This window comes from Perissodus microlepis, chromosome 3 (assembly GCF_051167445.1).
Source record: "Perissodus microlepis isolate ML-2025 ecotype Zambia chromosome 3, ASM5116744v1, whole genome shotgun sequence".
NCBI classification, from domain to species: domain Eukaryota; kingdom Metazoa; phylum Chordata; class Actinopteri; order Cichliformes; family Cichlidae; genus Perissodus; species Perissodus microlepis.
The window spans coordinates 38,295,115-38,308,943 of NC_140463.1; the positions used below are offsets into that span (position 1 = coordinate 38,295,115).

Genomic DNA, 13,829 nt, shown 5'->3' on the forward strand with positions numbered 1-13,829 from the left:
TAAATAATCATAAATCAGAAGGTGAGCCGTCACTGGAGTAGATCCATCATGAACGTCTAACACATGCACACAAATGAATGCAGTACTGCATCAAGGGAAAAAAAAGGCTCATGCAGATTGATTGGCTCTTTTAAATGAGCGAGAGCGGCATTATGTTGATCGATTCTACAGATAATTGACTGATTCTAGTGTTGTAACAAGTTGAGTAACAACTGCGCATCAGCGCTGCAAGGGGACACAGCCTGCAGGCATCTTAAGCTCTAAGGAAGACCAGGAAACTGAGACAGGAAGTTGATCAAGTGCAAAGGAGCCTGTCCTGAGCTGCTGCTCTGTTCTGACAGCTTTGGATTCTGTTAAAAGGGTTGAAAAGGCAAACTGGGGCAAGATGTTCTAACAATTCACTTATTAAAAGCAATTACGAAGGGGGTAGTAAAAATAAATATTAACACAAGCTATAAAATTGATATACTTTCATAATAAAATAAGCTATTTGAAAGTATGAAGCTGTGCCTCAGATCCACTGTCCATATCAAGTAAAATACCTGTTTTTAGAGTCACTTGGCCTAAAAGTTAATTAGCATTTTTAAGGTTGAGAATTCAGCTAGAAAGGATGGGCTTCTCATCTAATATTCCTACACACCTCCGTCGGCAAGTCACCGTGCTCTTGAGTCTAGACCAATCAATGAATGAACTCGTTACTGAGGCATTAAAGGAAAAGCCATGGAGAAGTAGAAGTCCATTTCTGGAAGTGTTCCCACTTTGTGACACAGCAGTCCGCAGCTGTTCAGAACTGACTGTTGACTGGGGGGGAAAAGAGATTAAAAAAAAGGAAATGAACTATAAATTCAAAATGAGTTTCCCATGGCAGATCATGGGGAAGATTACGAGACAGGAAAAGGCCTAAAAAACGCCCGATCACCTTTGAGTGAAGGACTCCTCCCCCCCCTATGCTTCAGCCAGCTTTATTATGCCAAGAGGTGGCCACTCAGCGGAGGAAAGGACACTGATGCATAGAATGCAAAGCAACTTTTAATTATTCTTGGGAAAAGAGCACAAGCCCTTGGCTTGTTTACTATTTTACTGGAAACTGCTTATGATTGCTTTGTAATTATCTCCTTGATAATGTAAAATTTACCCCCCACCCCTTTCCGTTCACTCCTCTCCATAGAACACCGGTGCAGAAAGTGATCAAGCATTCATCATTTAGTCCAAATGTTTTAACTTTTACTTGGGGGAGGTGGAGGGAGGGCTAATAGATTATGGGTAATGAAGCAGCTCGAGCAGTAACACAAATAGGACTTGTAGTGAAAGACACAAGCTAAGGCACGCCTGTGTTGTGATAATCAGTCTCTCTTTTTGTCTCATGATAAGCCGAGAGCCTAACCTTCACCCAAAGAGCACATCATTTCCCCTCTGTGAGACTTAATGAGACATTAGCCATACTAACAAATGGTGGACGAGAAAGTGAAAGTGACTTTCCAGGTAAGGGCTGTTTGCCTGACCATAATCAGTCCCCAAACGCAGCTAAAGGGTGGAAACAACTCTGAGTCTCCGTCTCGACAGCTTGCTGTGGCTTTTATGACGGGCCTCCCAGGGCCCATTGAATGGCATATAATGTCTTAATATCCCTCAAATAGAACAGGTAATCTGCTTTTGTTGTCGCCTTGTCTGCTCTGGTTCAGACAGCGCAGTTTGTCTGTTTTAGCTTGTAATGTGTAAAGTGTACGATGCAACACAGCAGTCCAAAACTAATGCACGTCACATTGACATTATTCAAACCGGTACTTCAACATGTGCTTCGACTATGTCGACAGAGCAACTGCTATCATTTTCTACAAACTGCGGCTTTGCGATGCATTTCATCCACCTGTAACTCGTATCAATATGAGTCTAGCACTAATCAAACACTGGCTGATGAAGTACAATCATTCTTGTAAGCAGCACTGAGTGGTTTGGAGGTATGGGACTATAGACGCAAGGGTGGATGGGTAAAGAAAGGAAGTGACGAGCTGGTGTGAGAATGGGCCCCGTTCCCCTGCCGGGCCTCCCAGCTCAATTAGCTCAGCTCATCCCGGCTTTCTGCTGATGGGGGAAAAAGGAAAAAAAAATCAGCAACACCACACTGTGCCATACAGTCCTCAGAGTCTAGCCTGTTAGTGAGTGAATGAGTGAGTCAGTGCGCACATTATGTGTCTGTTCATGCCTCACATGCAGATTTTTGCATTTGTGCATCCAGAGCGTGGTTATGTGTGGGCTGTCTCCTCTCCTCTTAGACTAGAGCCCCACAGTGCTCTCTGTATCAAATACCTGAACCAATTAGGCTACATTCGCTTAAAAAAATAAAAAAAATCCCTAAAGCAAAGTACAGTAATGTCATAAACAGTCACGCAAAACTTAAGCTGTAAGAGAAGTTTCTCTGGATGCAGAAAATGATGAACTGGAGGGAGACCAAGACTAAAAAGTCAGTGTTATGGATTATAGAACTCGAAAGGTTATATTCCAACACTTTTCTGCCAGCATCTTGAGGCTAAAAAAAGAAACTTTCATGTCTATATTTTGACCTATCAAGTCTGCGCTAAAAAGTCAGGAAATAAATCAGCAACAACTGAAAAAAAAAATTGATTAAAGCTTTCTTTCTCCCATGGCAAACCAACCGCTGGGTCATCCTGAGAACATTTTAGCACAGCGTTGTCCAAACTGTAAAGGTATAGTAGGTGGTCTGCATGCGAGATGAAACGCATTAATCATTGAGAGATGGCCTCTGGACGAGCTTTCAGGATGTCCTAAAGGAAGGGTGGGAGAAAAAAAAAGCAGGCCAAGGTCTGAAGGAGGGAGTTCATTGCTACATGACAGCATTTGGAGGCAAGGGCTGGGACCTTTTTAGAGATGTGATGCACATGCATGTCTCAAAGGCAAAGTGAGATGGAAAAGAGCACTCAGTGTTGGAGGAAAAAAAAAGGAACTCAAATTGCTTGGCCAGCACAACTCAAGGCCAAAATCTATTTAATCATAGAATAAGGACAGTTTGGAAAAAGAAAAAAAAGACAGTATAATATTCATGCCCTGCCGCGTCACTTGGTCACACCCAGACACTTTGTGTTGTCAGGTAAATGTATTGTATGTCATAAACTCCTCTCATCTGGTCCTGTAACTCTTCCCTCAAAAAAATAAAAAATAAAATATGAATTCATGTATCACACATGCTCAGCGTGCCATAAAAATGTAGCCAAGAATGCTGCAGTGCACCAAGCCACTAGCTAAACAAACAAAGTAAATACGCCTGATAATGCCGACGATAACATCCGAGGCAAAATGAAAGGATGAAGGTCAGTAATTGGGAGAAGGTGGGGAGGAAGAAGCATGGCGCGGTTTGTTTTTCTCCTGGCAGGGGTCCATCTGGGCGCGTGCGGCAGGCTCTGGGGCGGTGTAGGAGCACGTCTGTGCAGAGGTTAAGAAAAGCAATTAATCGGCAGCAGAGATAATCAAAGGAACCTCCCCCTCCAGACACCTTGGTGGGGGAGAGGGAGAGCAGAGAAACGGAGAGACAGACAGAGGAGAGGAAGATGGGAAAATACTTGTTTACAGGCACTGCTGGTGCGATCAAAAGCGCAGGGGTTCAGCTCTGCCACCGGGGCCCTCCGTTTCAGGTGGAATTGATAACACTTCAGATGTACAATTCAATGTTTGTGAGAGTACTTTTACCTCCCGGTGAGAAGGCAAGGATTTTTCACAGTCTAAGCTGCATTTCCTTTCATCTCAGATTTTGTAAGGTATCAACAGATTGTCAATGGTGAGGAAGACATTTTTCCCACACATAATCAAAGAATGTAGTCTGGCGCGCCTGCACTCACCCCGCTTAGACGTCAATTCAGGCGGCGCGGCGCGAGAAAGCTACAAAACAAGATTAATATCACTGGAAACTAATATTTTTATTACATTAAATTAGCTGTGAACCTCAGAGACACTAGAAGAGCATAAAAGTTGGATTTTTTTTCGCAGCTAACCAATTAACTGTACATATTATGCACTGGTGTAGTTAAAAGGCTTCTCCTGCTGCAAATAATTAGATATTCTGCATGACAGATTTTATAGTTCCACCAGGAATCAAAGCTTGTTGCTCTCTCTGGTAGTTCATGTTTCTCTCTGGAAATGAAATGAAGTGTCACCTAGCGTAGATTTATGCCTCATAAATAACGACTTAAGCTGGTCTGGTGTTTCTTTGCGACTTTAAGCACCAAGTTCACTGTTAAATATTAACAAAATGACCACAGATCAACAACTACTGACAACAGGATAACACCCAATAGAGTTGCTGTTTAAGTAATTTAAAGTCCTCTAAATCTATGCCCCTTTTTAGCCTTAAAATATACCAACACTGTCACCAATACTGAAATGTACCCTATGATCATTTAGCAGTATACATCTTGGCAAAAAGGCTCTGGCAGACGGTTAGCAGGTCAGCAGTGAGTAAGGGGTGGCACTTTCACAAAGTCTTGATTAGATAATTATCCATCCATATCTTGGCAATATGTTGCAAGGGAACAACGCGCTTCTCATTACACCGCTGACAGGCCCTGCATCTGTGGGTTGCTATCAAAAGCAAGGTGTTCAGCAGGCACGCACTTGTTGATTAAAAAAGAAAAAAGAAAAGAAAAAGAAATAAGATGTGCCAATGTGAAAATTAGATATACTCCTTCAGGGGTGGTTGTGAGAGGTGGTAGGTACACGGAGCATATCATGGACTGAAAGCATGACAAACAATAAGTGAGTTCCTGGAATCTGGAACGGGTAATGAGGCTATTTAAAAGTTTACCTTTAGCTCCCCTGCTTTTAGCCATTCTCGTTCTATTTGGAATAAGCGCTCCATCTCATATTGTTGTCAGTGACGCATTGCACTGTTAAAGGGACAAGAGGTCTCCACTGATCAGTGCAAATAAGCGTAGGCACTTGAGGACAATTTTGAGGTACTTATACGCTGATATATCCATTTTACAATGTTTTGGCATTCTAGTGCACTGCCTTAATTCAACAGGCATAATGAATAGCTCCATTTCAAGTTCACATATAAACATCAAACATATGTACAGCCTGGAAAACATAAGCTTTAGTTTTCTGTAGATACAAATAAAATATTTAAGTAGAGCACTGATTTTTAAGGGTGATGATGTTATCAACATACCAGCCAATATTTTTTTAGACATCGCACTCAGATTTACACACATGCACTATGTTACAGTTGAGTTGTACAGTGTTTCATCTTTCAGCAATTTATTTTACCAGTCGGCACAGCGCCGTCAAATTCTCAGCAGCGATGCGTACCCTGTGCACCTGACACAATTTCTGAATTAACCCCATGTTTTGTTTCAAATGGGAACTTTTATATGAGCTCATCCATAATAACAAACATACCTATCATGATATATCTTTCTACAATATCAATATATCAGATGAGTTTTTTTAAAAAGTAAATACGACCACTGTATAGCTGTATAAAAATCAGCTCTTTTACAGTTCTACTTTTAATCATTTAGTCGCTAGCATTTCAGTCCCATGAAAGTTTTGATTGCTTGACTTTTACTACATTATTTTATAGTGTGTTGTTACTTTTACCTGAAGAAATAATCCATAAATTTCCGCTACCACCATCACATTGCAATTGGTGAAAAATTTCACAAACAACCCTAAATAAATATGGCTGTTATCCCCTTCATGGTAGTTTCCTTGTTCAAGCCCTCATAACTTTGCCTTCCACAGCGAGGGGAAGTGCACCAGATAAGGAGGAGCCTCTCTTTTTTAATTTAACCACAGGACACAAGAGTTCACCATCACCACAGAATAAAGGCCTGAGATATCTGAGAAGAGAACAAATAAGTAGAAAAAAAATCTGCACAGTGACATAATACAAGATTTCTTTGCCATGCCCACACAAACAGCGCTCCGTGCTTGCCCTTTTCACCATATCTGGCCCTCTGCAACCTCCTTCTTTCATCTTTTTTTAAAATACAGTGACAGAAAAGCCCAAATGCAAGCCAACAAGTCACTGGAACAGAACTTTCAGGGAATAATCCTGATGTAGTACGAGAACTGGAAGTGGTACATGACAGTAGGGGAGACTAGCTTGACTAGTTCTTGTACAGACAGTTGCAGACACTGGCTTAACAATGAGGGAATCCTGGCTTAAAAAGGATTCCATCATTTGAAAAAGAGAGAGGCCAAGAGATGTGCAGGACTCCAGCCTGCAAATTTTCTTACCGATTAGTCATTTGAATAATAAAACTGAGAAAATTTGTGAAAGATACTTGGTTTCAATGCTATAAAAACAGAAAAGCTGGAACTGGAGAATGATTTGTTTAAAAAAAAAAAAAAAAGCAAATAATGAATTGATTGATACCAAACAGCTGCCAATTACTATTCCATCGACTGACTAATGATGATGAGTTTATTTCCGCTCTGAATGAGAGCTTTTATTAACCCAAGTGCCACATAGGCATCCTGACAGCTTACAATCAATTTTTCTTATACTTAGCTATGAACACTAAATATATTTGAAATTCTACCCTTTCCCCTGCCAAAAGTGGAGTACAATACTGTAAACTCAAAGAAAGGAACACATTCTCGCTCTCTGCTGAGTCTGTGATCTCTCAAAAGACTCTCCAAATACAACCCTGTTTAAACAGTTTTTAATTCCTTCCTTGCTGTAAAGTGTGCCTCCACCCACAAAAAGCAAAACAGTGAAGCTACTGTCTCATTACACGGAAAAAAAAGGGACTCACGTGGATCAAATACTGTACATAAGAGCGCACACAAAGGAGGTTTCATTTAACCAAGCCACTGAGTGAGTAGTAACGGAGCTTGAGCCTCGCTGTGATGAAACATGCTGTAGGCAGAAGCAGACACATAAAAAAACGCATTAGTTCTTACTGCTTCTGAGCGCACGCTGTGTTACCTGCAGCTTTTTTGAAACGTCTTGAATGATAGAGTTCACCCTTTTGAGTCGGACTGCCAAGCGCTGGCACGCTTTTTGTCGAGACAAACTGAATACATTGCTTTTGAAGAGCGACGGAGCCTGGGAAGGGACCGGAGCCTGGAACTCCAAAAAGACATGCACAAAATGTGTGATGAAACTTTCAGCACCACGGACAGCAGCTCTCAAGAAGCCTGATGATTAAGAGGGGGAGGGGTTGGCGAGGGGGTTGTGGAGAGTGGGGAAAAAGAAGGCGATGGAGTGGAGGGAGAGGCAATAAGTTCATTTGATAATTAAGCAAAGACAGCATATTCCCCACCGCTTGCGTTTCAGCTATCCCCCATGTCTGCTCTTTTAAAAGTGGAAGCACTCACCCCAAAGAGCGCACGCACGCACACATACGCACACACTCCTGCGGCAAGACCCAGCTTTTCCACGGTTTTTCCCCGTCTCTGTGTCTTAGGCTGAATAATGCAGGGCCTTTACCCAGCGCTCAAGCATGAGTGGATAATCTGGCCACAAGGACAGGCTGTGTCAACATTTCCCTTTACTGCCTTATTTATTTATTTACCCACCCGCCCTAGGACTTGGGGAGGGCGAGAGAGGATATATGTGCATGGCTAACAACGTGGTGGCTGAGCAGATGACCTGCTTCCAGGAAGATACTTATTAAAGATTTTTCATGGGAAGCATACAGACTGTGCCAGGCTGATTTGGGAAAATATGTGAAAGCATTTGAGGAAGACCATTTTATGTTAACTCTTCATATAGGAACGGGAATGTAGGGCTAATAGTCCAACCTTTTCGCTGTGGATTAAAGCTTCAGTTGTGTTGTCTGTTAATCTAATATCAGCCAGTCTGAAAGGAGAAATATGCTCATTACAGATCTCCATAGTGTAGTGGTTTTCATATTGGCCTAACAAGCAAGACCCGTGGTTTGATCCCAGGAGGAGGCACAAATCCCCCAGGGGTTGCATGAGGCTGGGCATCCAGCGTAAAAATCTGCCAAATCAAATACTCAGCGCTACCCGCTGGATGTCAGATCAATTAAAAACAGAAAATGATGGAGACATTGTTTAACTCATCAACAATGTATTTGCCAAATTAGATCTCGAACCATCGTCCGCTCAGCTGTGATGCTACTCTGCTACACATGCTGCACATGCTGCCAGCACTGCTCAAGTGCTTACGGCTGGGAAAATTATGAAATGATTTCTGAAATACCCCAGCACCTTTTCCAGTATTATAGCAGCTCTGCTTTGCAGAGGTTAACAATTTTCCCTTGTGTGCAAAAGATCCCCAGTTCGAGAGTGGGGAGCAGATGCACTGGGGGCACAAGTGTACACCTAGTCCGGATCCCAACCCTGGATAAAACGGGAGGGTCCTGTCAGGAAGGATGGCTGGTGTAAAAACAGCCAAAAGTACTGACTACATCTTGATTTTCTGTAAATATAAAGATTATATTAAAAAAATATAAGCATATACCAATGTACAGGCCACTACTGACCAACAGGATATGCAGACTGATACATGGGTTAGGCTTATATAGTGCTTTTCTACTCTGGTTATCTACTACTCACGCTCTGATGAATGCATCAGGAGGAGCTTTGGGTTCAGTATCTTGCCTAAGACAGGAACAGCCAGGGATCAAACCACCAACCATGTGTCTGGTAGATGACCTGCTCTACCTCCTAAGCCACACAGCAGAACCACCCACTCTAGAAAAACAAGAATCCATCCAAGTGAACTTAGATTTCTTATATTTTCAGACCAGATTTCCAAACCCCCAAAGACAGCAAATCTGAAGTGACGTGTAAAAGTAAAAACGATTGACTGAGCGACTGTGTTTGAAAGATGAACTGATTACAAAAAAAGACTTAAAAACTAATTTTCTGCTGATCAGTTTATCAACTGTTTGTTTTAGCAGGTGTAAGAAAAAAAATAAACCTAGGTAATGGCCTTTTTCTCTCTCGATATTTTCAGCTGAACTACCTTCAGTCTGCAGTTTCAGCCTTGAACGACAGCAACATAAAGTTCTAAACTTTCCAACCCCGAAGATTGATGCAAATGCAGCAGAAGTCTACAACGCTAAGTCAGTTCTCTGCTGTGGATTTCAGTGTCTTAAATTTGTAAATGCGCTTGCACTCGACTGATGTGCCGAAATCCACTTTGCAGCCGAGGCTTAATTGTTGCACATTTAAAATGCCATTCACAGTGACTTTGCACTTCTGAGTCATGTTTTTGGGGTGGCTTTTGTTTCTTGTGCCTAAATAACTGTTACAATATGACTCTCGGCACGGCCAATCAGGAGCTCAGGCTTTAAGAGCCTAATCCTCTTTAATTTGCGATTACTTGTAATTCAAAATGCTAGCCCACTAAACCACAGGAGATTGATTGTTTAAGTGTCCTCCTCTGCTGTATTGCAACCTGGATACTGATAACAGAAAAATAAATTCCCCGCGTATATATCCCGAGCTCTCACGGTGGCATTCAAGTAAATTACCATAAAAATCACTGTACAAATATTTTGGCATCAATCATTGAGCATAAACTGCTAAATAGCTGGGAGCCCTCTTAGCATTCATAGAGAATGATTTCATTGGCATTCTTGTGGCAGATGACTTTAGCCGCACGCATTCCTCCCTCAAATTAGAATGTGAGAATTAAGAGGGATTTCATATAGCACGATAAGTGTGTTTTTAAAAAGCAAAACTGATTGAGCTTGAGGGAAGAGGGAGGATGAATTAGGTAATTATCTCCAAACAGACACCAGTGCTTCTCTGCTGTGTGAGAAACAGGCCCGACACTCCAGGATCAAAGTGCTCAGCATCAGCAACAACAACAACACTCACTCCAATCTCAGTCTGCCTTACCTGATTTCCAGACCCACATGGCAACCCACGGGTCTCAGGTACACAGGTATCTTTAGTAAGAAGCCGGTGTCTTATGATCTCTGTTTGAAAAAGCTTCACTCATAACACCAAAAAGATCATGTCTCTCAGATACTTCAAAGGAATAATGGCGTGTGTGTGTTTACCTCTAATTTATTGATAACATTCCCGGCATAAGATTTATTTTGTCTACTAGGTTCATCCATTATTGATTTTAAAGGCAGAATGTTTGAGTAACAGAAAGCTTAAGGGAAGTTGAGTAAAGTATTCTTGTGACCCTGCTGGCAAAACACAAAAACCCCAAGTTTGTGAAGTTGTACCTGCTCTCACCTCAGGTGCTGAGTCAGTCATTAAAAACCAGCCCTTTAAACTCCCCCTTTAAACACTTACATATCTGTATATATATATTTGTGCCATTTTAAATCACAGCAGCGGAAACAACGACGCTGTTCTCTCCCGCGGAGAGGGACCTGTCCTACCTGCTCGTAGCACGTCTCCCAGGTGAGGTTCACGAGGCAGGAGGAGAACAGCTCATCTTCGGTCCGGCCATAGCCGTCCATGGTGTGCCCGCCGTGTCTGGTGAAGGAGTCAGCAAGACGGAGATTTTGTTCAAGTCTTCCCTCGACGACTGCTTCTTCCTATCTCCCTCTCTTTTTCTCTCTCTCTCTGTCCCGCTCTCTTCTCCGTCCGGCGCCGCGGATGCTATCAAACGAACAGCGGCGGTGTGCGCGCGGATGCTGCCGTTACCTCGGTCACGTGGCCGTCGTCTCCAAAAAACCAAAGTGGGATGTGTCGGGGTGCATCCCACCGCCTTCAGGTGTCAGGGTCAACGGTGGCTGCCGACGAAAGCGATGAAAAATACTTTAAATAACACGGCAGCGAAACGACCTGGATGCCTGGAGTGTGGTCGTTAGCTGTTTCTCTTTCGGTCACGGTGAGCAAAATAAGAAAACTGCTTTTTGTTTTTACGTCTTTTTTTAAAAAAAAATTCCTTTCCCAGCTAATGAAACCCGGGGCATTATGAAAAAAGTGACATGAAAACGGTAAACATGCCGGTAGAAAAAAAACTCTTTAGGGAAGTTTGAAGAATTAGAAAACTTTTAAATAGTTTTTATGTCCTCGTGAACACTTAATATGTATGTCAAAAAGGTAGCACCTGTACAAGGGTTTTTCCAGGATTTTTACAAATGGGGTACCAAGAATAAGGGTGGGGTGTATGGCATGTATAAGCAAAGTCATCTGATTTCAAAAGGCTATTTTTGTAGTAACTGACACAGAATCCTGTGTTATATTTAAAATACATTGCTAAATATAAAGTTTTACATATAAAACTTTCATGTGTCCACCTCCAGACCCCACAGGTTTATGTTTATATGATAGTTGCTATCTACCAGCAACCACATCTCATGAACCCCCTATTCCTGACCATACATGTTTCGATCATTACCAGTGAACAGCCGTGCAATTCATTGTATTTGTAATTTTATTTGACTGAAAATAAATGTAAATAATGAAAATAAATGCAGAAACTTGTCCACATCTTGAAATACATTTAAGTGTAAAATACATAGTCACTCCTTGTTGTAACATTGGTATCACCACACTATAAATATCTTGTACATTTTAAAGTATTGATAACTTCAATTCTCTCCCAGTTTAACTGAGCTGTCTGTGATTTAGTCTCGAATGGCTTATACAGACAATTTGGAAACTTGTAAACACAAAAAGCACATGTGCTGACTATCAAATTTGATTAACTTTGGTAACTTTGTGCCACTCAGGTCAGCACAGTTTTGCAGTGGTTAGCGCTGCTGCCTAATAGCAAGAAGATACTGGGTTTGAATCCACTGTCTGACTGGGCCTTTTCTGTGTGGCGTTTGCATGTTCTCTTCAGATACACTGGCTTCCCCCCACAGTCCAAACATGCAGTTAGTGGGATTAAGTTAATTGGGGATTCTAAATTGGGTGAGTGATTGGCTGTCTCTGTGTTGGCTTGTCCAGTTACCTGACCTGTCCAGTGTGTACAAACTTACATCCATCCATCCAGTTTAGGGATGGATGAAACCTTGGAGCACATTCCAGGCTGTGTGGCAGGGGTAGCATGAAGTCCAGTTAAATTTTGATGAATTTGTTTACTTCTTTCTTAAAATTAGAAGGACTTAAAAAAAATTTTTTCACTGTAACTTAGCCTACTGTACTAGCACAACTTCGAATTATCGTCTCCCCCAAACCCAAAGATGAAAGTCTGTGCGCAAAATGGATTTTTCTCAGTGTTTCATATACTTTAAATGTATCCAAAAATAGCAGACTTTTTTGCATAAACTGAAGGGGGGGTGATGTAGGCAGTGCATGAAAGAAACACATAGAAGTCACTGTTGCCTTTGCTTATTTTAAAACAGACTCAGGTGTGTCAAAAGGTGCACAATTATTGTAGGACATAATACACAAGTTCAGTACTTAGCCTTGGCCTACATGTATCCTGATCTCTATTTGGGATTTATCTTGACTAAAGATATTTGATCCCACAAAACACTAGCTTACATTCTGTCCAAAATATGTATCCAAAATGGGGCTTTTTCTTTTTCGATTCTGTGTACTAACTAATGCTAAAATGTAAAAGGCATGCAAACTTTCAAACCCACAGTGCACCCACACAGGTGTTTGAGTGTACCGTGTGTCTCCTCAGATCTGTGTGGGCCTGTGTACTGAGTTGATTGACATCTCTCTCGCTCTCCTGTTAGTTTTCTTGTGCCTGTCAGTGTGAGGCAACCTCCACCTTTACTATTTGTCCTATATATTCACAAAGACTGCTGACAGCACATAGTTCCCATTTTCCGGCGTAGCTTGGCCTAGCTTCAGCCTTGGCAGCGGTTTAATCATTCGGAATAAGCCAAAACAACTGCAGAGGTAAGATGGGCCTTTACTGTAAACAAAAGTAAGTTCTTGCTGAAGCTTTCTGTCAACTCTTGAAAGCATCTGTACACCATATTCGTCTCACAGAACTTAGATCAATTGACAGGCACAAAATATGTACAAAATGTAACAGCACATGGCACCAGATGAACATATAACCGCAGGTTAATTCATTTATTCCCAGATCATGAGATAATGAGTGCTTGAATTGCCTTGTAATCAAAATACACATGCAATTACTCCACATATTTAATAATTCGTCAACTTATACAAGAAATATGGCTAAACTACTTACATTTACATACATATTTACACATACTTACAAAGCAAAAAATGTAATTTGACATTATAAAGAAAAATTGTAGGTTTTTACTGAACATCTTAAGATTTATTAACTCACTGTAGTGTTTATACTGTCTCAGTAAAGTTTAAAGTGAAATCATGACGTTGCTGTTGGTGTTACTACACCTCAAAATAGTTTATGTTCCTTTGAAAATCCTGCAGGGTTGACTCATAACTCCTGAGCCTCCATGGGGCTACACACTATATCTAGACAATGCAACAAGGGGGCAGTAAGTGTTCCTTTATGTAAACCTGCTAAACAACTTTAGACACATCACTTGGCTTTCACGACTAAGATTAGTGTAGGTGGATTGAGATATTAAAATTAAAAAATCTGCATTTCAATCTTCACAACCCTGCTCTCCATGTGTTCATCAATGTGCTTTATCATTTTGTAAGTCACAGATAGAGGCGTCAGACTGAATCAAGCCCATTATGACTGATTAAAGGCCTCCCAATTAAAGTGAAATTACAGCTTTAGACTAAATTCCTAACTGCACATCAAACCATCAGAATAATTGTACAGCATTGTGGGAAAACAAGCCCTTAGCAGCCAAACCAGTACAACATTGTGCCACGGAATAAGTGTTACCCGCGTGCAGCCATGCTGAGCACGGACAATCTCTCATTTTGCTGCTAACAGGGCTCATTTGAAGAACTGTCTTTTAGCACACCATTTATTGTGATATGAGACCCACGCAGTCAGACGGGCCTTTCGA

General features: G+C 41.5%; 1 protein-coding gene across 5 annotated transcripts in view; it reads right to left on the reverse strand.

Moving 5' to 3' along the window:
- Positions 1-10,611, reverse strand: part of ppargc1a (peroxisome proliferator-activated receptor gamma, coactivator 1 alpha) — a 308,162-nt gene extending 297,551 nt beyond the window's left edge. For 2 of the 5 annotated variants that reach the window (XM_084924328.1, XM_084924327.1), the window contains exon 1: positions 10,335-10,602. In XM_084924328.1, the coding sequence (XP_084780454.1) occupies positions 10,335-10,415 (81 nt within the window). In that variant the 5' untranslated portion in view covers positions 10,416-10,602. Of the gene's footprint in view, positions 1-10,334 lie in introns of all 5 variants that reach the window. The other 3 variants (XM_084924326.1, XM_084924331.1, XM_084924330.1) reach the window with 3 other exon arrangements.
- Between the last annotated feature and the right edge of the window lie 3,218 nt (positions 10,612-13,829).